Source organism: Pseudorca crassidens, chromosome 1 (genome assembly GCF_039906515.1).
Source record: "Pseudorca crassidens isolate mPseCra1 chromosome 1, mPseCra1.hap1, whole genome shotgun sequence".
Taxonomy (NCBI): domain Eukaryota; kingdom Metazoa; phylum Chordata; class Mammalia; order Artiodactyla; family Delphinidae; genus Pseudorca; species Pseudorca crassidens.
In genome coordinates this window covers 48,485,682-48,508,391 of record NC_090296.1, presented here as the reverse complement: position 1 = coordinate 48,508,391, position 22,710 = coordinate 48,485,682, and the positions used below count along the sequence as shown (strand labels likewise).

At 39.4% G+C, this 22,710-nt stretch overlaps 2 protein-coding genes across 7 annotated transcripts in view; one reads left to right on the top strand and one right to left on the bottom strand.

Annotated features, from left to right (window-relative positions):
- TXNDC16 (thioredoxin domain containing 16) overlaps positions 1-11,060 on the bottom strand; it is a 116,156-nt gene extending 105,096 nt beyond the window's left edge. The window contains exons 1-4 of one of the 6 annotated variants that reach the window (XM_067735693.1): positions 10,944-11,046; positions 3,886-4,004; positions 2,983-3,283; positions 1,904-1,986 (exon numbers count right to left, since the gene is read on the bottom strand). In XM_067735693.1, the coding sequence (XP_067591794.1) occupies positions 1,904-1,986; positions 2,983-3,160 (261 nt within the window). In that variant the 5' untranslated portion in view covers positions 3,161-3,283; positions 3,886-4,004; positions 10,944-11,046. Of the gene's footprint in view, positions 1-1,903; positions 1,987-2,982; positions 3,284-3,885; positions 4,005-10,808 lie in introns of all 6 variants that reach the window. The other 5 variants (XM_067735713.1, XM_067735703.1, XM_067735723.1 and 2 more) reach the window with 5 other exon arrangements.
- A 310-nt stretch (positions 11,061-11,370) lies between these two features.
- The window catches only part of GPR137C (G protein-coupled receptor 137C), a 55,327-nt gene continuing 43,987 nt past the window's right edge, over positions 11,371-22,710 (top strand). Inside the window, exon 1 of the mRNA XM_067735663.1 lies at positions 11,371-12,044. Coding sequence (XP_067591764.1) covers positions 11,646-12,044 — 399 coding nt within the window. The 5' untranslated portion in view covers positions 11,371-11,645. The remainder of the gene's footprint in view (positions 12,045-22,710) is intronic.

Here is a 22,710-nt window from a genome sequence, read left to right as displayed (position 1 = left end):
TGAGACCTCTATACAAAACAGAATTGACATTAAAAAAGAGGTTTTTGAGGTATATAAACATGATATAAGAAGAAATATATATTTGGTCTTTGCCCCTTGTTCCTAACACAGAGCTCCTAAAACCCTGTAATTTCCTGCATGATAGAGTGCCAGGAGTATCTTTTCTTCTAATATTTGGTCTTTAACCTGAAATATAAGAGCTTCTGAAACACTTGGAATCTCTGGGAGTGATAAGAGTGTCTGTTTGCATGCTAATGAGATGACTGGTGGCTGGGGGCCCCTAGACAGCTTCAAGATGGGGGCTGGTTACCAGCAAGACAAGGGAAAGATCAGAGGGTGGGAACTTTCAGCCCCACCTCCCCACCTTAGGGCTGGAGATGGAGTTAATCAGCAACGGCCAATGATTTGACCAATCATGCCTACATAACAACCTCCATAAAAACCCTAAACTACAGGGTGTGGAGAGCTTCCAGTGAACACATCCAAGTACAGGAGGATGACACACCCCAAACCACACGGGGATAGAAGCTCCTGCACTTGAAACTCTTCCAGATGTTGCCCCGCACAGCTCTTCCATTTGGCTATTCCTGACATATCCTTAATAAGAAGTCAGTAATAGTAAGTAAAGTCTTTCCCTGAGTTCTGTGAGACATTATGGACAATTATGGAACCTGAGGAGGGGGTTGTGAGAACCGCCATTTGGAGCCAAGTCCTACAGAAGTCGTAGGGAGCCTGGGGACCCACTCACTCCTTGTGACTGACATCTGAAGTGAGGGGCATCTCATAGGACTGGGCCCTTAACCTGTGGGGTCTGTGCTAATTCTGGGTTGTTAGTGTCAGAACTGATTCATATGAAAAACACACATCTGGTGTCAGAAGTGTTCTGCGGTGAGAGTGAACAGTTTCTCTTTAAAAGTCACAGTTAACTTTTCTATGCTTCCTGCCCTGGGAACTCTAGCTTCAGGGACCAAGAGGGACAGTAGCCATCTCTCAAAGGAGGAAGGCTAATGAACTAAGAAAGAATAAATGTACACAGAAAGTCAGGGAGACACTAATCTGAAAGAATTTAATAATCACTGGGTTACTAATCATTCCGTTTTCTGAGGTACAAATTCTAAGTTTAAACTAAATGAAAGGCTCCTGTAGCTATCTAAACCATGATGCATGTGGAAATTTTCCATAATACTCCATGGCAAGTTCAAACACTTTTTGAGAAAAAAATTAAGTATGTAATTTCAAATTAGGTTGTTTTGCACAGGCTCTGGACGCACAGGCTCAGCGGCCATGTCTCACGGGCCCAGCCGCTCGGTGGCATGTGGGATCTTCCCGGACCGGGGCACGAACCCATGTCCCCTGCGTTGGCAAGCGGACTCTCAACCACTGAGCCACCAGGGAAGTCCCAAATTAGGTTGTTTTAACTTTTTTCTAAAAATAAATATGAGAACCCACAACATAAGCAATTATAAAGACTTAGAAGAATAGGAAAGAAAAAAAAAACACTTGAATTACTTCAATTTTGGTACCTCAGTTTGTGTTAAAAGAAAAATTTTAATAGCTAAATTATGGACATCTATTATGATATATTTGTCAGGCAAAAAAAAAAAAACTTAAATAGAAGATTGAAAAAATAAATGACACCATAGCCCCAATAGAATGGTTTACAAAATAAAGTTCTAAGCTCCAGAATTTTAAGTAGCTTTTTTTCCCCTGTATTTATAATTTATACAATAATCTGGAATTAACTATACTTCTGTTTATTCTTATGAAAAAAAAGGTAGAAAAACTATTTTTCCAGTTTGGAAAAAGATGTGAAACAATGTAGTGTTTTTAGATACTCAGTCTTAGGTCACACAGTTGTAAAATGTTTGTCACTAGTAATTTATTAACATAAATATCTTTCTACCTTTGTGACTGAAATTCCATAGTCCTGGAGAGGTTTATCAGCCTCATTCAGTTCTTCAAGAAATACAGAGGTACTTGGAGAATCTAAAATAAGAAATGTTTTATGAATGTTTTATGACTTGCCCCTTAGGAAAGATGAATTTTTAAAATTAAAGCCCAAAGCTGCAAACTGAAAAAGAAATATATTAGTTTGCCCAACTAGTATGCAACAACAAATAATCAAGTAACTAAATGAACCTAGTTACAAATTCTTGTACCCTTATTTCCTATTGCCTCATTACTCTTATTTCTAATATTTTTATCATGACATATTTTCACTTTGTAAGTGACCTTAAATGCTTTCTAAACATAAACTGGATAAATGTTTAATTTAAATGGCACATTTGGCGTTACTTTTCCAAGTTTAATACTATATACACAACACACAGGTACAAAATTTTCAAAATGATTTTAAAATACCATTTTCAAATCACAATTGTAATAAGGGAGCCAACAAAAATATGAATTCACTTCATTTACTAATTCCAAGAATAGTATTTTTTAAGGCACAAAACAACTTAAATGGAACCATGATAATGATAAGTTATGTTCAATAGTTATATTAATCAATTCAGTATAATTAATGGTACAGCTAAAGCAGAGTATTAAACTAAGGCATTACTAATACTATATTTAAAGTTTGAAAACACTTTTAAAATATTTACATGCTAAAAATATCCAAAAGTTTACTTTCAGAAATGATGATGAAATTCAGATATTATTAACAGCTAATTCTTATCTAGTATTTACTATGGACTAAGCACATGAGTAAAGTCACTTAATCCTCACAATAATTTTATAAAGCACACACTATTTCCTCATTATGGATGACAAAAAAGACACGTGGAGAGGCTAAGTGACTCAACCAAGGTCACACAGCAGGTCAAGTGGCAAAGTCAGGATTGAAACCCAGGCAGGCATATTATAGTAGCAGCGTTAAAGCACCTATTATTAATCCTGATAATAAATTCTTCCTAGCATATTGATTAAACAGCAATAGAAACATCACAAAAATCATATTAGAATATAAAAAATACTTACCAGCTTGACAAAAATAAGCTAAGGTAGCTTTTCCTGGTTGCAATGTACTGAAGAATTTCTGAGGACTCAGCTCTGGTAGGGAGTCTACTGCTGACATATAAAAAATGCACATCATGACAAAAGAGATGCCAACTCTAAGTACACTGAAACTGGAAGACATCATCAGCTGTGGCTGCATATGGGCAGGAGAGTCAATTTTGTTCACCGCTGTGTTCTGTTGCCCAGGACAATACCTGGCAAGAGTAGGCGTTCAACAGAGTTTTTCTGAATGAATTCATTAAATAAATGAATGAAGTAAAATCTGCAAAAAGAATAATATAAGGCATTACTTCCATGTTTGATTTTACTAATACTTTACTATTTCCTTCTAGTAAAAACATGAGAGGGGATGATATATAATGACATTGATTTAATAATACTATGAATTTTTGATACTTGCAAAAGATATCAAAGATATCTGGAAAATGCAATACTAAGTATGTTAAGTTTAATAGATATTTATGGTGTATGCTAAGCTGTCATTTTTAAGGATTCTAAAATTAATTTTCAAACATTATCCAATCCATTTATTTTAAACTGGGTATTTTATCTTTCTCTACCTAGAGTAGATGTACAATTAACACTCAAATAGCAATTAAAACCACTAACGTGGAAATGAGAGCCAAAATATATGTCTACTACGTTTACATTCTTTTTACTTTAAATCCCCTAGAAGATATCTATTAAAACTATTTAAGAACATTCCTTCTTAATATACATTTAGTAATTCCTAAGACTTAGATTTATTTAAACAGTTTAGAAATTCAAATATCTTTTTCAACTCATATTTTAATTCAATTCTATTTTCTGAACTCAGATTTGCTCTAGATATTATCATCTCATCTTCTTTCATGCTGTACTTACTCCCATGCTGTCCTCTGTATCTGCTGTCAATTATCTTTGTCTTATACTTTTGCTACTTTCAAATTTCTTTTGAACAATTTCTTCTTTCAGGAAGCTTTTCTACTGATGATATATATTATCTACATTTAAAAGAAGATAGTTTAGGAAAATTAGTTTTTATATTAAACATCGCACTTCTAGAAGGTAAAGATATACCCACAGGTATAGGTGAGAATTTTGTTTTAATTTTAATTTCAAATAGAACCCTTATCTTTTTTTTTTTTTTTTTTGCTGTATGCGGGCCTCTCACTGTTGTGGCCTCTCCCCGTTGTGGAGCACAGGCTCCGCACGCACAGGCTTAGCAGCCATGGCTCACGGGCCCAGCCGCTCCGCGGCATGTGGGATCTTCCCGGACCGGGGCACGAACCCGTGTCCCCAGCATCGGCAGGCGGACTCTCAACCACTGCGCCACCAGGGAAGCCCGAACCCTTATCTTTTAAACAAAGATCACTAGGTCAAAACAGGAGACAGGAGAATATAGCAAGAATTACTCATAAGGATAGGAGTGGAACTTTTCAGTAAAAAAATGATTAAAGAATAAAAAATTTAGGAAAAAATCATACTAAATTAGACACCTACCATTTCAATGGTCATGAAAGACCATTAACTCTTCAATTTAGCATTTCAGGGGTAATGAGAAAAAATTTACTCTTCAATTTATTGTACAATAGAATTGATAAACTGAAACTCCATATACTCTGGTCTTTCAATACTATCAATAAGCGTATAATAACTCTCCGTAAGGAACAGGTATTCCTAAAACAGGAGCTAATTACTTATTGATTACTTCCTAATAATTCTTTTCACTAGAACTAGTTTATATCAAGCAGTGAACAAATTTGCCATCAACTTTTAATAATGAGCCAAGAGTTCAAAAACTCAAGGAGAATGAGGAGTGAGGACTGAGAGAGGTATGTAAAAAGTAATTTTAATAATATAATTAAGAGGTATCCTTGACATTAAAGTATTATACATTAAATCTATTTTAAACCAGCATATTTTAAAGCCACTTTATATTAATGAAAATGGTATAAAATGAGTCATCCAATATTTTCCTTATGTTCTGAGGGAGAGATGCATGCATCCTGAGGCCGAAAGAATATAACATGTTACTGTATGAAATAACTCCAACCTAATTAAAAGGATAAACATTTAAGTAAAAGCACAAATGAGAAATCCAAGTATAAATATCTTTTTTCCTGGCCCTGTGGTTACAATTCAGTCATTTAAACACTAAATTGGATACTAAAGTTAACATACTCTTTTCACGTAGAATGTATTTGGTAGAACCAAAGGTCTAACCACACACATTCAATGCTTGAATACTTCCCCACACCCACCTCATTGGACAGATTAGATTATCCATATGAACGTACTATGCATTTCGGCAATTAGAGATGTGGGTGATTATTCAGAGATAGGTACTCAGTAGTAACTTTTGCAGTTTTCTCCATCCTTTTGTAAGTTTGATTATTTAAAAAATTACTTAAAGCAGAGAATACTGTGTGGGTCAGCTAGAAACACAGCTTATATGGTCATAAGATACACACTGAATAATGATTTAACCAGATCCGTAACAGAGTTGAGTTGAGTTGAAAGTAAGGGAGCATACAGTCAGGGTGGGAAAAGGGATGAAAGAGAGCTAAATCTTCATTTTTCACGAGACCAAAAGCCAAGTTTATTGGAAATGGAAAGATCAACACCAAAAGAAACTGTGAGTGGTTCAAAGTAATTGCCTCTGAGGAACAAGAAATTGGAGGGGGTAAGATACCAAGGGGAATTTTGAAGCCTTCTAGAACTGACTCTTTTAAACAGTGTACCTTTTCACTTTGACTTAAAAAGAAAAAATATTACTTGTATGTAATCAAATCTTCCATAGCTACTACTCATATTAATCCAATCTACCCCTGTGGTGTCACTAAAAAGTGTTCATTTCACATGCATGGTAATTGAAATGCTTTTGCCCAGAGACATGGTCTCCTCATAAAAATAACTTTAAACAAAGAGAAGGCAAGTGTGGATGGGAAATAGTGAGGAAAGAGAACACCTAGCAAGAACAGAGTTAAAAACAAAGCTACAGAGGGTACTTGGTGACTTTTTTCTCTGGTAGTTAGAAAATGGGATAGAGAACAACACTTAATGCTTCAAAATTTAAGTGTCACCACAAAGTGCTGAGTTCCTTGGGAGGAATGTGGCCTTGTTACCTTGGTGTGATGGTTCATCAGTATGGGGTAAACAGTTCCAGTTCTCCTGTCAGCTATACCTAGGATCACACTTAGCTTTCTGCACTTCCCACCACTACTGAAGTTTGAGGCCACCACGTGACTTACCCTGGCCAATAAAATGGGAGCCAAAGTGGCCTGTCTCAGGCAACAGTTTAACAGCTACTGTGTCATATGCCTGCCTTTCTTTTCTTCTGTCATAGTCACTGAAAACACTCAGATGGTGGCTGTTTGTCAGCATGGCTCCCAGATGAAGCACAGCCCAGAGAACCCCCAGCTGGTATGCAATGAGCATATGATATAGGAAGAAATAAACTTCGTTGTCTTAAGCCACTGAGATTGGGGGGTTTTTATTGTAGCATAATCTAGTTTATCTTCACTGGTGTACAAACTAGAAGTGAGGTGCTGCCTTAACAAGAACCCCACATACTCGCTCAGGCGCCACGCAGCAGGAAAGCTGTTCTGGGAGTACTCAGGGAAACTCTCCTCAAAGAAACATAGAGACAAGACCTCAACAAATGATCCATGTTAAGGAATAACAAAACATTTGATGAAACTGTCGCTACAGTAAGTTGGAGGTGACAAGTACCTAATGAATTTACGAGCACATGCTAGGTTCACGTGGCTAAAGAACTTATCTATGGCCCTAAGAGAAGAGGCTGGAAGACAGAAATGAGTACTGTGTGATAGTTGCTGTTGATTGTGTTTAACGAGGTATTAAAAGAAAGGTACTCAAAGAAGCACCACCATCCAAAAGACTAAGCTGTTCAAAACTTAAAACAATCCTTAAGCCCCCATGCTTGTAGGGTCCGGAAACAAGCTGACAAAACTGCTCAGCCATGGAAAGAAGCCACATTCTCCAAAGCCAACTTCAGGTGGGGCCAAAGATAATAAAAATGAAAGGATCTCTTGCAGGGCATAAAGCCAAGGACCATAGAGAACTATGCTCCAGGGAATGTGCTAGAATATGAACTGTATGTCACTGGTCCACAATAATGAGATAAACACAGAAAATGCATATAAATGTTTAGAAGCTTTTATAGCAATTTCACACAGTAATATTGTGTCTGTTGCATCTAATTATTTTTAAAGTGGGCTAGTCATTCAATGTGTTTTTTCATTTCATCTTTCTTATAATTTAGAGCTCTAGCAATATCTGCCCAGCAAGATTCCAAAATTGCTACAGTCCAGAGTCTGGTATATGTCTTCCATTCTTCTCCTCTCCAAATGGGAACACTTACTATAGTTTATAGTTATCTGTCCCTACACTATGTATTCAACAGGGTGACGGAGACAGATAATTTATAAAGATAGAGACTACAAGAGATTATGGCTACTGGGTACTACTCAGAGATCCCAGACTTTGAGCTTGCAGTGACTGGATGGGATTTAGGGGTTATCTCCACTGAGAAGAGCCAAGGATGAAGTACATGTAGGAAGGAGAATACCTATTGACAAAAAGGGTAGACTGTCCAAATGTTTCTAGTTCTCTGCACATGTTAAAATCCTACTCCCCACTTCCTTGAGTTAGGTATGGCCATGACTTGATTTGGCCAATGAAATGTGCAAAGTGAATATGTAACTTCTGGAAGCTTTTAAGAGTTAACATATATGTATCATGAAGCATGACACACTTTGTTCTCTGCTATGATGACTGAAAACACTCAAACCAAGGTCTTCTCTGTTGAACCAAGTCTCAGAAAGAGGACAACATGGGGCAAGGTTCCCAGCCAACTCAGTGTTAACATAAAATAAACTTTACTTTAAATCTCTGAAGATTTAGGGTTGTTATTACAGTATAACCCAACCTAGCCCTATTTGTTTTAGTAACAGCTAAGAGGAGAGTGACTTGAACATAAATACATATCCTAGATTTTTAAAGCAGTATATTTCAAAGAATTCACAAGAAATTGACCCAATTTCACTTTAGAAAGATTCTAAAAGGGAAGATGACTCTTTAAAATACAACTGGTACCACAACCAGTGCCAATACAAAAAGAAAATGGAAGTCATAGGCAAATGTTTGCCTATCCTACACACAGACACCTCACAACTAAGTGCAGACTCTTAACCTTTGGGGCTGGAAGGAGCCCTCAGTTCCTCAGTATAACGCTCCTGGTGGAACTAATCAGAGTCAGTAGGCAAGATGTAACTTTTGCCTGATCCCTAAACTCTAAACAAGTATGCATGCACAGGTCATTTAAAAGTTGGAAAAAATATGTGACATTTAACTAAGGACAAATACAGGAGGATGACAAGCACTGTAAGAATGGATGAGTAAGGCTACAGTACAAAAAGGGCTAAAGCTTGCAAATAAAAAGTTAAAGGCAACAAAAGTTTGTTTTGCTCAGCACCGGAATTCTGAGAAAGCCCCCAAGGGCAATGATGAGGAAGTACTTCAAGAGAAAAACACTGATCATCTTGCTAGTGAGAGGAGGGGGCAAAGATTTGCCTTTCTGCGTAGGTGGAGCAACTGGTGGCCCTCTTCAGCTACAGCAATCACACTTTGGGATTGGGTCCTACATATAATAACACTTGGCAAATGGTTCTGCTTTTAAATGTTTGAAAGAACATTGTGCTAGAGTAATCTGCTCTCTCAAAACAACAATATTCAACCATTGTGTATTTGGACATATTTCCAATTTTAGGTTACCCAGGAGCAAGCTTTTCTAGAAGACCCTTGGATAGTTTCCCCTTTAAAGGCCTAAATTTCCCTTATGATTAAACATAAAACTAATGGTTTCCCCTCTCAAGAAAGAGAGGAAATTAACAACTGTAAACATTAAACAAATTACACCAAGATCTACAGGCATCATTCTCTGGGAAATGCCACATTTCATATTCTGCAACAAATGGGGCATATAATGCTTACAAAGTTCCTGTAGGAACATTCTGTCAAAAATTAGCTTGCTTACAGTTTAATGCCGCTTTTAGAGAACAGAACCTGCTCACTGAACCTGACTCAAATAAAACGTTGATTAGATCTCATCACAGTTTACCACTTAAGACCCAAAGGAGGCAATAAAAGGAGTCAACATCTATCCACTTAAGAGTTCCCTCAAGGGAGTGGGGCAAAATCTTCTACCTGCACCCCCCATATATATGCCCCCAAAAAAGGAAGGGAAAAAAAAGCGGATATTCTGATTTGCTATGACACTGGAATAAAAAGTCTCACAAACAAAGATGTAAAACTAGTATGGGTGCTATCCAAATGTCGTTTACTCTCACTTTGAGTAGAGAATACAGGAAAAAAAAGAAAAACCCCTTCATGGTGAAAATCTATTCATGACCTGATTCGTTGATTATAGAAGATACAAAAATAGGCCATGCCAGAGAATAAGAGGCTTTCCTGATTTTGACAAGTGCCTAAAAGCACATAACTCTGAGTTTATGCTTAATTTATGGGCTTAAGCACATAACTGCAATCAGTTACCTCACTGGGGCCCGGAGCACTCTGTCCCCTTTCAAATAGAACTGTGTACTGCCCTAACCACATTCCCTATGAATCCATGAGGCAAATGTCTTCAATTCCAATAAAGCTGAGCTCCTTCTTTAGAGCGCTGATGTTGGATTAGGACTGTTAACTTCTTACAGCAAGTTGTACTCTACTGTAGGCTGCACAGCACAACCTACTCAGCTGAATGTTTCATCAGAGGGATCTCCACATAACAGTGCCAGGCCTAAACATCTATCACAGTTTGTCAGCACACCTACAAAGAATCCAAAACACACCAGTATCTGGTGCCTGGGGAAACTACTGTCCCACGATCTGGAGCACAAGAGATTTTTACCTTCCCTGTGGATCACTTAGCTAGGAAAGAAAGTAGCAACACTCTTCTTAGAATGGTGAGTTAGGAGAGGCTGAGTCTTAGCTGCACCAATAAATGTAGCACTGTCTTTCAGAGGGATACTTATTTAGCGATATGCCACCCATCCTAAGGGGAACACAAATTATTCCCTCACCATTTTGCACTAATTTGCTCATTTTATTACCAAACATCCCCCCCCAAAAAAGTCAACAAATATTATCTCAGTCCAATATACGTGGGAAGATCTATTTATTCCTCATTTATTTACAGCAGAAACATAATATAGCATGTGTTTTGTATATCTCTGAGCCCTAGAAATAGCGCCACCATCCACCACACAGGGGACTAAGGCTTGAAGGAATACATGTGGAATTTAAGAAGCACAGACTATTCTACCTTTTCCTCTCTAGACATTCAAAGACTTAAAATTCTGATTCTGCCGTTTTGCCTAAACTTATGCCCACAGCATCTTTCCAAATTCTAAGTTTCAAAGACCCACCTTCCCCCCACCCTGAGACGGCTTCCATATCCATCCCATTCTAATTCCACTCTTCTTTCTGGGACATATCCCGAGGGAGGGAGGTTCTTTTACTTAGAGCTTCCGTTCAGCCTTCGCCTCATTCCTTGCCCTCTCCCCACAGAAGGGCTCCCGTTTTACTACCTGCTCACGCTAGGGAAAAAAAGAAAGCAAAACGTCCCTTAAAAGGATCCAGGTGAGGCCCCTTCTAAGCCAAACTCCAGAGCTGGGCAGTGCTGTCCTTGCTGGGGGAGAGCCGCCAGGTCTGAATCCCCGCAGGCATCCCTGCTGTCAGAAACCACAGCCCTCGCCTGCAGGACCCGCGCTGCCACCTACCTATCGAGACCTGAGGACAAGACCTGCGGGCTGGGACCCGGACGGCTGACCGACAGTTCCCGCCACAAGAAGGATGAGAGGCAGAAGGCGGGCCCATACCTCGCTTGCCGGGCATCCACGAACCGCTCCCCCTACCTGCGGCTTCGCAGCGCTCCCAGCCCTCCGCGCCAGCAGCCTCCACTGCTCGGTGGAGTCTGCCTGCTGGGCAAAAAACAACCGCGAGGCTCCTCCCGGTCCTCGTGGGTCTTACGTGCAGCCTTTCCAGCCAATGGGAAGCGCAGGGGGCGGAGCGACAGCCGCCCCGCTGACAGACGACAACCGAGCCCGCCCGCAGGCGCGAGCTGGCCGTGCAGTTGCTGGGCCAATCGGCAGCATGGGTGGGGAGTGAAGGGGAGGAGCAAGAGGGGAAAGCGGGCACCCAATCAGAGCTTGGCCTCCTGGAGCGACAGGTCCAGCGGCCTGTGGCCTTCCGAGCGCGGCGCGCAAGGGGCGAGCCCGCTTGGGCCAATCGGCGGGAGCCCACGGTGCGGAGCGAGCACCTCAAATGCTCGGGTTTCTCAGCTGATTGTCTCCAGCCGAGAGTTGTTTTTTGCAGCTACCGAGCCGAGCCGCAGCAGGAGGAGCCGAGACCCCCCGGGGGGGGGGGCGGGGAGAGGAGGCGGGGTCCCAGGAGCCGCGGCTGCTCTCCGCGGGGCTCCGGGTCCTGTCACGGCGCTTCCTGGGGTTGGAGGTTGGGGTGGGTGGGGGGTCAGGGAGACATCCTTCTCCCCCTCGACAGCGGCTCCGAGTCCGGCCCCTTGCTTCCCGCGCTCTTTCGCCCGCCCCCTAGCCCCCCTCATGAGGGCGTCCGTGCCGGGTCCGGCGGCCGGCCGCGAGCCCTCCACGCCCGGCGGGGGCGGCGGAGGCGCCGCGGTGCCGGGCTCCGTGCAGTTGGCGCTGAGCATCCTGCACGCCCTGCTCTACGCCGCGCTCTTCGCCTTTGCCTACCTGCAGCTGTGGCGGCTGCTCCTGTACCGTGAGCGGCGGCTGAGTTACCAGAGCCTCTGCCTCTTCCTCTGTCTCCTGTGGGCAGCGCTCAGGACCACCCTCTTCTCCGCCGCCTTCTCGCTCAGCGGCTCCCTGCCCCTGCTCCGGCCGCCCGCTCACCTGCACTTCTTCCCCCACTGGCTGCTCTACTGCTTCCCCTCCTGTCTCCAGTTCTCCACGCTCTGTCTCCTCAACCTCTACCTAGCGGAGGTAAGGCGGGAGGACCAGCACGCGGGGCCGGGCGGGAGAGCGGGGCCGCCGAGTTCAACTCGGGCTGAGGACTGGTGGCGGGGGGGGGGGGGGGGGGTGCGAACCGCGAGAGGCGGACCCGAGAGCAGCCCGGGGGAAACCGAGGCACGCATGGTGTGTGCGCCAGGGTTCTCGTCCTAAACTTAAGCAGCCGATCGGCTCGGCGACTGAGGGGCTTGCGGGGTGTGAGCGAGAGTGTGTGTTCCGACAACTTGAAACAGCAGGACCAGCCTTTGTTCAGCGTCCTGGCCCTCTAAGGGAAGGTGTCGGTGCCACCGACAAAGTGGCATCGCAAAAAGTAGCAGCCCCAGTAGCTCTGCTGAAGCTGGACTGTGTTGAGAGAGGTTGGATGCTGAGGTAGCAGCAGCTCTGCTGAAGCTGGACTGCTGCCAGCCATTACGTCACCAGGCAGAGCTGTTCCTCTGCTATTGTTGCTGCGTTTCTTTTATTAGAAGCTTTATTCTCTCCTGCATCTCCTTTCCCCGGGCTCGATAAGCCTCACACAGATTCCGTTCGATAGTTCTCCGGCGGGGTTAATAAGCCATAACCAATGTCGAGGATCAGTATAAAGACCTCCGTAAAGCCCCGAGTGTGTTTGCCCCAGTTGCTTCATGTTTTGTTTTGGCTATTTATCCTACCTCTTATAGACTAGTCTTTTTTTTTTTTTTTTTTGAGCTAATTAAGAGAGAAAATACTAGCTTAACCTGCGCCTATTGCAGAAACAAACCACCAAACTGTTTTTTCAATAACTTGCTTAATAGCTGGAACCTAATCACACCCCCTTTCTCTTTTATGAGGAATTGCTGGTTGGTTTGCATTGTTCTGCAGCACTTAGGTATTTAACCCATTTCAAACAGGTTTGGGAGTGTAAGGTTGTCAATCATGTGTGCCAGCTAGTGGTATTTAAGCCACAGTATTTTGAGAATTGCCAAAAAAAAAAAAAAAATTCCCCCGCCCTCCCCGCAAAAAAAAAAAATCTTGAGGAGGAGAGGAAACAAGGTGACATCATATGCTTAATACTGACTAATATAGAACAATATTGGTCTATGCAGCTAATCCTCTCAAAGGCTTTTGGAGGTGATGAGAATTAACATAGTTCTGAGCAAAAGTAAAAAAACATTTGAGGCAGATTAAGTGTTTATATTCCCTGCGTAAACCAACTCTTTTCTCCCATAATAGCTAGGAAGTAGAATGCATAATTTTAAAAGCACAGTCATAACTTCAGCTTTTTACCACACTAAAAACAACAGTTCAGAATAGGCAACAAAACTAATTTAGCTTTAATTCCCCATCATTTGGAAGTCCAAGCAATACAATGACAAAAACCCAAACATTAAGAAGCCGTAAGTAAAAAGCATGGGTAATCATAAATCAAATAAACATGCCAGTCATGTCACTTATTTGAAGATGTTCTGATCTTCTAGTTGTTGTTTAAACTGTTATAACACTTCAGTCCTTCATAGTTAAGCTGATACATTGTATTCTTCCTGACACAATTTCTGATACACTACCAGCAACATCTCATCATTAAAGCTTTGCTCTAGCTTCAGATATAGTTAATTTACCTCAGAGTGACTAGCAGTCCTTAGGCCATGAGTATCAGATAATTTGTTTTTCCCCTATGCATTTTTGACTAACAAAGTCATATTAATGACTCATCGTAAAATAATTGCTGGGCATTTCATAAAGTAGCTAAATACTCTTTTTACTTTTTTCTTGAAATATAACATATAACATAAAGTGCATAAAGCTTAAGTATACAGCTAGGTGAAATTTTACATACACTCGTGTTACCACCACTAGATTAAAATATACAGCATTTTAAGTGCCCCAGAAGGTCCGCTTGTGCCCTTTACCAGTCATACCTGTCACCCTGAGGTAAACACAATGTGAGTAAACATTATCACAATAGAAAAAAAGGATCTGTATTTAAGCTCAAAATTCTAAAAGTATACTTCTACGGCATAAACTACACAATATCTAGATTGGGTTTTCAGTCTTTTGATTGCTGTTATTCCAAGCTAGTGACAGAGAATTTAAACGTCTAAAAGTCTTCCTGTTAAATGGATCTCTTGTTTGTTTCATGTACTTTTTAAAAAGCAATAAGATTCTATTACCCTAGAAAACATAATTTGGAAAGAAGCTGAACTAAAGTTTTTTTCATTTTGTAGTGTCTCCTAGAAAGAGTGTAGGTTGTTTGTCTATCCTTTTTTTTAGTAAAATTAACAATTTTAAGACACATAACTATAACTTGAACAAATTTTCAACCTGTTTAGAAAGAGATATTTTAACCAGAAATCATTTCCATATTCACTAAAAAAATCCAAAGGAATCTATATTTAAAATAGTATTTGAATTCAAATTTTTATATCAATTTCAAGTAACTGGAAGCACACTTCTTATTGATCGTTCTGAATGAATAAAGCTTTCCCAATGAGTTCTTTGTTTTTTCTTTTTTAAAATAAATTTATTTTATTTATTTATTTTTGGCTGCGTTGGGTCTTCGTTGCTGTGCCCAGGCTTTCTCTAGTTGCGGCGAGTGGGGGCTACTGTTCATTGCAGTGCGCGGGCTTCTCATTGCGGTGGCTTCTCTTGTTGTGGGGCACGGGCTCTAGGTGCGCGGGCTTCAGTAGTTGTGACACAAAGGCTCAGTAGTTGTGGCTTGCAGGCTCTAGAGCACAGGCTCAGTAGTTGTGGCACACGGGCTTAGTTGCTCCGCGGCATGTGGGATCTTCCCAGACCAGGGCTCGAACCCATGTCCCCTGCATTGGCAGGCGGATTCTTAACCACTGCGCCACCAGAGAATCCCCCCAGTGAGTTCTTTGTATTATAGCAAAGCGATATGGAAAGTCTACATGGTGACAAAAACAAAACTTAACTAAAATTTGACCTTTTTTTTAACAAAAGGCCCTTATATCTGTTTTAAATAGTTGTGCTTCTTGATTACCAAATCACTCTGTCTTTACTGTCATATTAAATGCCAATTTCATTTTACTTTTGACCTCTTTAAAGTATTTGTTGTGTCCATTTCTCACTAATTAAAAACATCCTAACTTTAAGGACTTAGTTACAAAGAACCATAGAGCAGTGTAAAAATAAAGTTAGTAAAACAACCATTACTACTTTGAATACATTTTGCTAGTTCTTCTAAAAATAAGTTTTCGAAAAGTTAAGACTGGGTTTCCCTGGTGGTGCAGTTGTTAAGAATCCCCCTGCCAATGCAGGGGACACAGGTTCGAGCCCTGGTCCGGGAAGATCCCACATGCTGCGGAGCAACTAAGCCCGTGCTCCACAACTACTGAGCCTGCACTGTAGAGCCAGCAAGCCACAACTACTGAGCCCACGTGCCTAGAGCCCATGCTTCACAACAAAAGAAGCCACTGCAGTGAGAAGCCCGCGCACTGCAAAGAAGAGCAGCCCCCCCGCCACAACTAGAGAAAGCCCGCGCACAGTAACGAAGACCCAACGCAGCCAAAAATAAATAAAATAAAAAATAAATTTATGTTAAAAAGTTAAGGGCTTCCCTGGTGGTGCAGTGGTTGGGGGTCTGCCTGCCGATGCAGGGGGCGCGGGTTCATGTCCTGGTCCAGGGGAATCCCACGTGCCACGGAGCGGCTGGGCCTGTGCTCCGTGGCAGGAGAGGCCACAGCAGTGAGAGGCCTGCTTACCGAAAAAAAAAAAAAAGTTAAGACTGCCTAAACCACTCTTTCTTTTGTTGACTACACTTGAATGGAATTCAAATGAGGGGGAGTAGCCCTTTCTGAAATAATTAGATTTACCATACTTAACCTCCTGGAAGCAGATAGTTGAAAAAAAGAAAAAAAGAAAAACCTGTACACTAAGTTAAAAACACCTATTGAACTTTTTCCAGCATGATTAATAGAACGTGTACTTTACCAGAGAACGGTTCACAGTCCTGTATGTTTAACAGAGAAGGTTTCAGTCTTTAAAACAAATTATGTGATAAAACATGGTACCTACCATTGGAACAAGTAAAAGGACTAAAAATGAGTGTTGATAGTATACTATCTTTGGAGTATTGTTGATGTATGCCAAAATCAATGAATTCATCTCCATGACCCATAGTGACATTTTTTTCTTGCAATTTTGTAAAATGGGTGCCAGTTGCTTAATCGGGATAAAATGCAGTGACTAAATCACAGTGCCAAAACAGCTAGGAAAATTAAATTCAGAATCTTAACTCTTATATTCATGGATGCTATCATTGTCCCTGACATTGGATATATTCTTCCAAATATTGATGGAATGTCAAACAACATGGAGTGCAACTTAACAGGTACTTTGGTTTTGTTACCATGTTCTGTGATTTCTCACAAAAGTATTTCTACCACCTAAAATAGAAATTCCTTAAGGAAAAGAAGTTATTTTATCATACTTTAATCTCATAGAACAATGGTGAATATATTTTTGAATGACAATCTTGAAAAGGCCAAAATCTTGAAAATATTTAGCTATCTAAAATTTGAGAGTTAATTTTGATGAATATGTGAGGTAAATTATTTGTGTACTTTCTGGGATCTTTATATTTTCTGCCTAAAAGATTGCTTATGATATGAATGCTAAGATTCTCTTAGATTTTCTTGGTTTAGTTAGTTACTTCTGATTACTACAGGTAAAATCTTACTAATGAAGCCACTTTAATATATTAGAGTTTTGCTTAGCAAAACTATTCTTATATCATGGCAAATGGCCCATGATAATTAGGGCTTTGCTAATTTGATTTCAACAAATTCTATTAAACAGAAAAGTCTGCAGAACAAGCAAGTCTCACATCATGAGTCAGTTACTATTTACTGGAAATCGTGGTTTTGTCAATGTTGGGTTTTTATCCATAACTGTGATTATGAACTGTTTTTATCCAAATCTTCTAAACTGTTCTATCCATTAACTTGATTCTGTTTTTCCTGAGATCATCTGTGAAACAAGAGTTTGCAATACAGTTCCATGGCAAAGACCTGATTACAATGCCTTACATTCTATGTGATTTAATATTTTCAAAGCACTTCATAACAGTTGTCTTCATAATCCCTATGAAATAGGTAGATATAAACAAGGTGTGATTTGTCCAAGGTTTTATGGCTAATATAATATGTATCAGAAATGAGACTACTGCATAGCCCACAGGCTATAAAGTCTTGTCAAGTGATCGCTCCCTGTGAACTTTTCTGAATACCATTAACACTGTTTATTATTTAGTGCTCACTATTTAACTTGCTTTCCCATTTTCCACCATTTCAAACCTTTTCCACTCTCCAGCAAACTTTTTTCCTCCTTCATACTCAAGCACATGACCCTCGCCTCCTAGTTTATAGAAATAGAAACCAGGGCCATCTGGCTGAACAGAGATTCCGAGAAATGCCTTAAAATGCTACAGAGAGCATTTAATCCCTTTCAATGAATGATTGAGCTGGTAAGTGAGGAAGTTCCTCAGAGACAAGAAACCACAAAAAAAGAAGTGAATATGAAATTATAAAGTACCACACAAATGTTTGTCTTGGGTTTGGGGGTAGTTGCTAGCTGCTTCCTGCTAACCTAAAGCCTGGATTTCAATGTGCTGGGGTTCTGAAGAGGTGACACAGGAGGCAATACCTGGTGGCGAGGTCTAAACAAAGAACTCATCTGCTCCAACTTAATGCCAGGACTCTCGGAACACACATCTTCAGTGGATGAATTATGGGATAAATAAGCAGGTCCTTAGAGGTTGGCGGTGGGATTTATGCTTGTGTCTGCCTTGGCTCTGGGTGAAGGAGGTACAAATTGAGGAAAGAAATGTCTTCTCTGAAAATATGTAACAAGCTTATTCTCACACAAGTTTGAAGCCTGAAATCACACTTCTGTGATTTTAGAGGGGGAAATATCCTGGGTTGGTGGTAACCTCAAGGACCTGGAAGGAGCAAATGCAAATAATCTGTTGAGGAGTGTACTATACTCCCAGAATCCGGACAAATAAAATTTGAAAGAACATGAGCTCAAAATGAAAAATCACTCTAGGGACTCTTCCCTGCAAAGATTGAAGATGTCAGAATTATCAGATAGATTGTATAAAATTTTCACTTATCTGATTTAAGTAAGTAAACACTGGTGATATATGATAAAGAAATAATCAAAATTGACTAGGCACATTTGGAGAAAAGTCATTTTTTAAATGAAAAATACAATTAAAATTAGAAACTGTAATGAACTGAACAGATTAAATAGCTAAAAAGAAATCATTAAGCTCAAAGATCTGAGGGAGAAAATCACCCAGAATATAGCCCAGAGAAATAAAAGATGGAAATAAGAGATTAAGAGAGAATGAAGATATAATGAGCAGGTCCAGTGTATATCTAATTAGAATTTCAGAGAAATTACTTAAAAGAATAATGACTTAGAGTTTTCCCAAATTTATGAAAGATGCCAAATTTCAAATTCAGAGAGCCCAAAAAACCCAAGACAGGTTAAAAGAAAACTAACAAAGAGTAAAACCTCAAAATACCAAAGACAAAATGTTTTTAAAACAATTAGAGATAATATTACCAACAAAGGAATGAAAGTTAGTTTTTGTTGGCATTTCATTAACAACTAATGAATCCAGAAGATGGTGAAACATCTTGAAAATGCTGAGAGAAAATAACCAGCAAAATTCTACCCACAATAAAACTATCAATAATAAGGGTGAAATAAAAGCTAAGTTGGGAGTGACATCAGCAAGATGGTGATGGACCCTCCATCCCCCTGAAAACATACTGATCAGCAACAAGTCACAAATTCCCTTTGTGAGAGATCCAGAAACGAATTGAAAGGCTCCTGCACTGCAGGTGAACACAAAACGAGAATCACCAAAACCAGTAGGGAGATTTGAGACAGACTCTCGTCAGAGTCCCTGACCCCAGCACAGTGCCATAAAATTGGGAAGAGACCTCCTAGGTCTCAGCTTCTCCCAGAGGAGGGAAGGGGTTAGTTCACATGTCCAGCACCCCAGCTTTTCTTGGGGAGCTCCCCAGAGATCAGGCTTCTGTCTTGCCAGTCTTAGAACCCTGACAGGTTCAGTACAGTTTAGACACCTGGAGGAGAATGGAGACAGCAATTTGAACTGGCAGACAACATAGCTCCCCTGCTTCCTCAGCACAGAACGAGCAAACCAGAACTACAGCTTCCTGCTACTCCCTGAGGAGGGAACGAGTTGGTAGAGGCCCCCAAAGGCTCTGGACAAGTTGATTGGTGACAGTGTTCTACTGTCCAAGGCCAGTCCATGAAGATTGGGAGAGGTACCTGTTTTGTCTAATGCACAGACAGTAATGCAGAGAGTTGAGAAAAATGAAGAATCAGGCAGAGATGTTTCAAACAAAGCAAGATAAATCTCCAGAAACCCTAATGAAACAGAGGTATATAATTTACCTGACAGAGAATTCAAAATAACTGTCATTAAGATGCTAACTACAGGCAAGAGAACAAAGCATGAGAAATTTCAACAGAGATAGAAAATGTTAAGGGAATTCCCTGGCGGTCCAGTGGTTAGGACTTCGCTCTTCCACTGCAGGGGGCATGGGTTCAAACGCTGGTAAGGAAACTAAGATCCCACAAGCCACACAGCACAGCCAAAAAAAAAAAAAAGTACAAAACAGAAATCATGGAGCTGAAGAACATGAAAACTGAAGTGAAAAATTCACTTGAGGAGTTCATCAATAGACTAGATATCAGACAGGAGAAAGGATCAGTGAACTTTAAGACAAGTCATTGGAAATAATTTAGTCAGAAAAGAAAAAGGAATGAAAAAGAATGAACAAAACTAAAGGGACTTATGGTACACCATCAAACAGATCCATATACACATTGAATCCCAGACAGAGAAGAAAGTACCAGAAAGCTTATTCGATGATGATGATAATGATGACTGAAAAATTCTCAAAACTAGAGTAGAAAATGGACATCCAGATCCAAGAAGTCAAAAGAATACAAAGAAATCCACACCAAGACACATTATAATCAAATTATCAGAAGTCAAAGGCCTTTGAATTTTGAAAGCAGAGAAGGAAGAGACTTGTCACAGGGGAACCCCTACAAGACTATAAGAAATTTTTCAGCAGAAATTTTGCAGGCCAGAAAAAGAGCAGGATAATCTTATTAAAGTGCTAAGAGAAAACAACAACAACAACAAAACGCCAAGTAAGAATAACATACTCTGCAAAACTAGCCTTCAAAAAATAGAGAGATCATGACCTACCCAGATAAACAAAAGCTGAAGGTCACCACTAGACCTGTCTTGTAAGAAATGCTAAAGAGAGTTCTTCAGGTTGAAACAAAATGATGCTAAAAAGTAACACAGTAGCATAGGTATGAAACTCATTGATAAAGATGAATATATAGACAAATACAGAATATTGTATTACTATAATGGTGGTGGGTAAATCACTTTTAATTCTAGTATAAAAGTTAAGAATAAATATTAAACTAACTATAAAGATATTAAAAGATACACAATATAAACAGATGTAAGTTATGACAACAATAAAATGTTGGAGGGTGGGTGGAAGAAGTTTAAGTGTAGAGTTTTTGTATGCAGTTGAATTTATCAGCTTTAAATAGACTGTTTCATAAGATATTTTTTGTAAGCCTTAAGGTAACCACACACACGGACATACACCACACACACACTATAGAAGTTACACAAAATTAAAATGGAAAATAATCAAAGTATATCAATATGAAAAAAAATTAACAAAACAGGAAGACAGCAAGAGAGGAAATAACAGACCAAAGAACTACAAAGCTAATAGAAAAACATCAACAAAATAGCAATATAAATAGTTTCTTTCCAGTAAGTACTTTAAATGTAAATTGATTAAACTCCCCAATCAAAGGACATAAGAGTTGCTGAATGGACTAAAAATATAAAAGACCAAACTGTATGCTGTCTACAAGAAACTCACTTTCGATTTAAAGGTACACGTAGACTGAAAATAAAAGGATGGAAAAAGATACTATGCAAATAGTAACCAAAAGAATGCAGGGGTTGCTTTAGTTAGACAAAACAGACTTTAAGTCAAAAACTGTCATAAGAGGCAAAGAAGGACATTATATTATTATATTATGAAAGGGTCAATCCTCCAGGTAGATATAACAATTATAAATATGCATCCAATATCAGAGTACCTAAACATATAAAACAAATATTGACAGAACGGAAGGGAGAAATAAGACAGTAACACCATAACAGTAAGAGACTTCAATGCCCCACTTTCAATAACGGATAGAACATCCAGACAGAAGATCAATAAAGAAACCAAGCGCTTGAGCAACATTATGGACCAAATGGCACTGACAGACATATGTAGAACATTTCACACAACAGCAGCAAAATACACATTCTTCTCAAGCACACATAGATCTTGCTCCAGGGTAGATTGCATGTTAGGTCACAAAATAAGTCTTAGCGCATTTAATAAGATTAAGATCATACAAAGTATCTTTTCCGACTACAGTGAAATGAAACTAAAACTCAATAGCAGAAGTAAAACTGGAAAATTTACAACTATGTGAAAATTAACACACTGTTGAACAACCATTGGGTCAAAGAAATCAAAAAGGAAATTAGAAAATATGTCTTGACAAAAGAAAACACAACATTCCCCAAATTATGGGTTGCAGCAAAAGCAGTACTAAGAGAGATTTCCATAAGCACCTACATTTGAAAAGAAGAAAGATCTCAGATGAACAGCCTAACTTTACACCTCAAGGAGCTGAAAAAAAGAACAAACTAAGCCCAGAATTAGCAGAAGGAAGGAGATAACAAAGATCAGAGCAGAAATAAACAAAATAGAGAATTAAAAAACAATTTTAAAAATTGATGAAACTAAGTTTTTTGAAAAGCTAAATAAAATTGACAAACTCTTAGCTAGACAATTAAGAAAAAAAGACAAAATAAGTAAAAGCAGAAATGAAAGAAGAGACATTACAACTGATGCCACAGAAATAAAAAGGGTCATAAGAGACTACTATAAGTAGTTATATACCAACAAGCTGAATAACTGAGAAGAAATCGATAAATTCCCATAAACATACAACCTACCAAGACTGAATCATGAAGAAACAGAAAGTATGAACAGACCTTTAACTAGTATGGAGATTGAATCAATAATCAAAAAGCTCCCAGTAAAGAAACGTCCAGACCCAGATGGCTTCACTGGAGAATTCTACCAAATATTTAAAGAGTTAATATCAGTTATTCTCAAACATTTCCAAAAAAATTGAAGAGGAGAGAAGACTTCCTAACTAGTTCAATGAGGCCAGCATCACCTTGATACTAAAGCCAAAGATACCACCTGAAAAGAAAACTACAGGCCAGTATTCCTGATGAATATAGATGCAAAAGTCCTCAACAAAATACTATCAAACTGAATCCAACAGCACATTAAAAGTGTTATACACCATGACCAAGTGGGAATTACCTCTGAGATATATGGATGGTTCAAGAAAATCAATTAATGTAATATACCACATTAACAGAACAAAAGATAAGTCACATCTTTACAATAGATGCAGAAAAGGCATTTGACAAAATTTAACACCCTTTCATGATAAAAACTCAACAAAGAATAGAAAAAAAATACTTCAATGTAACAAAAAA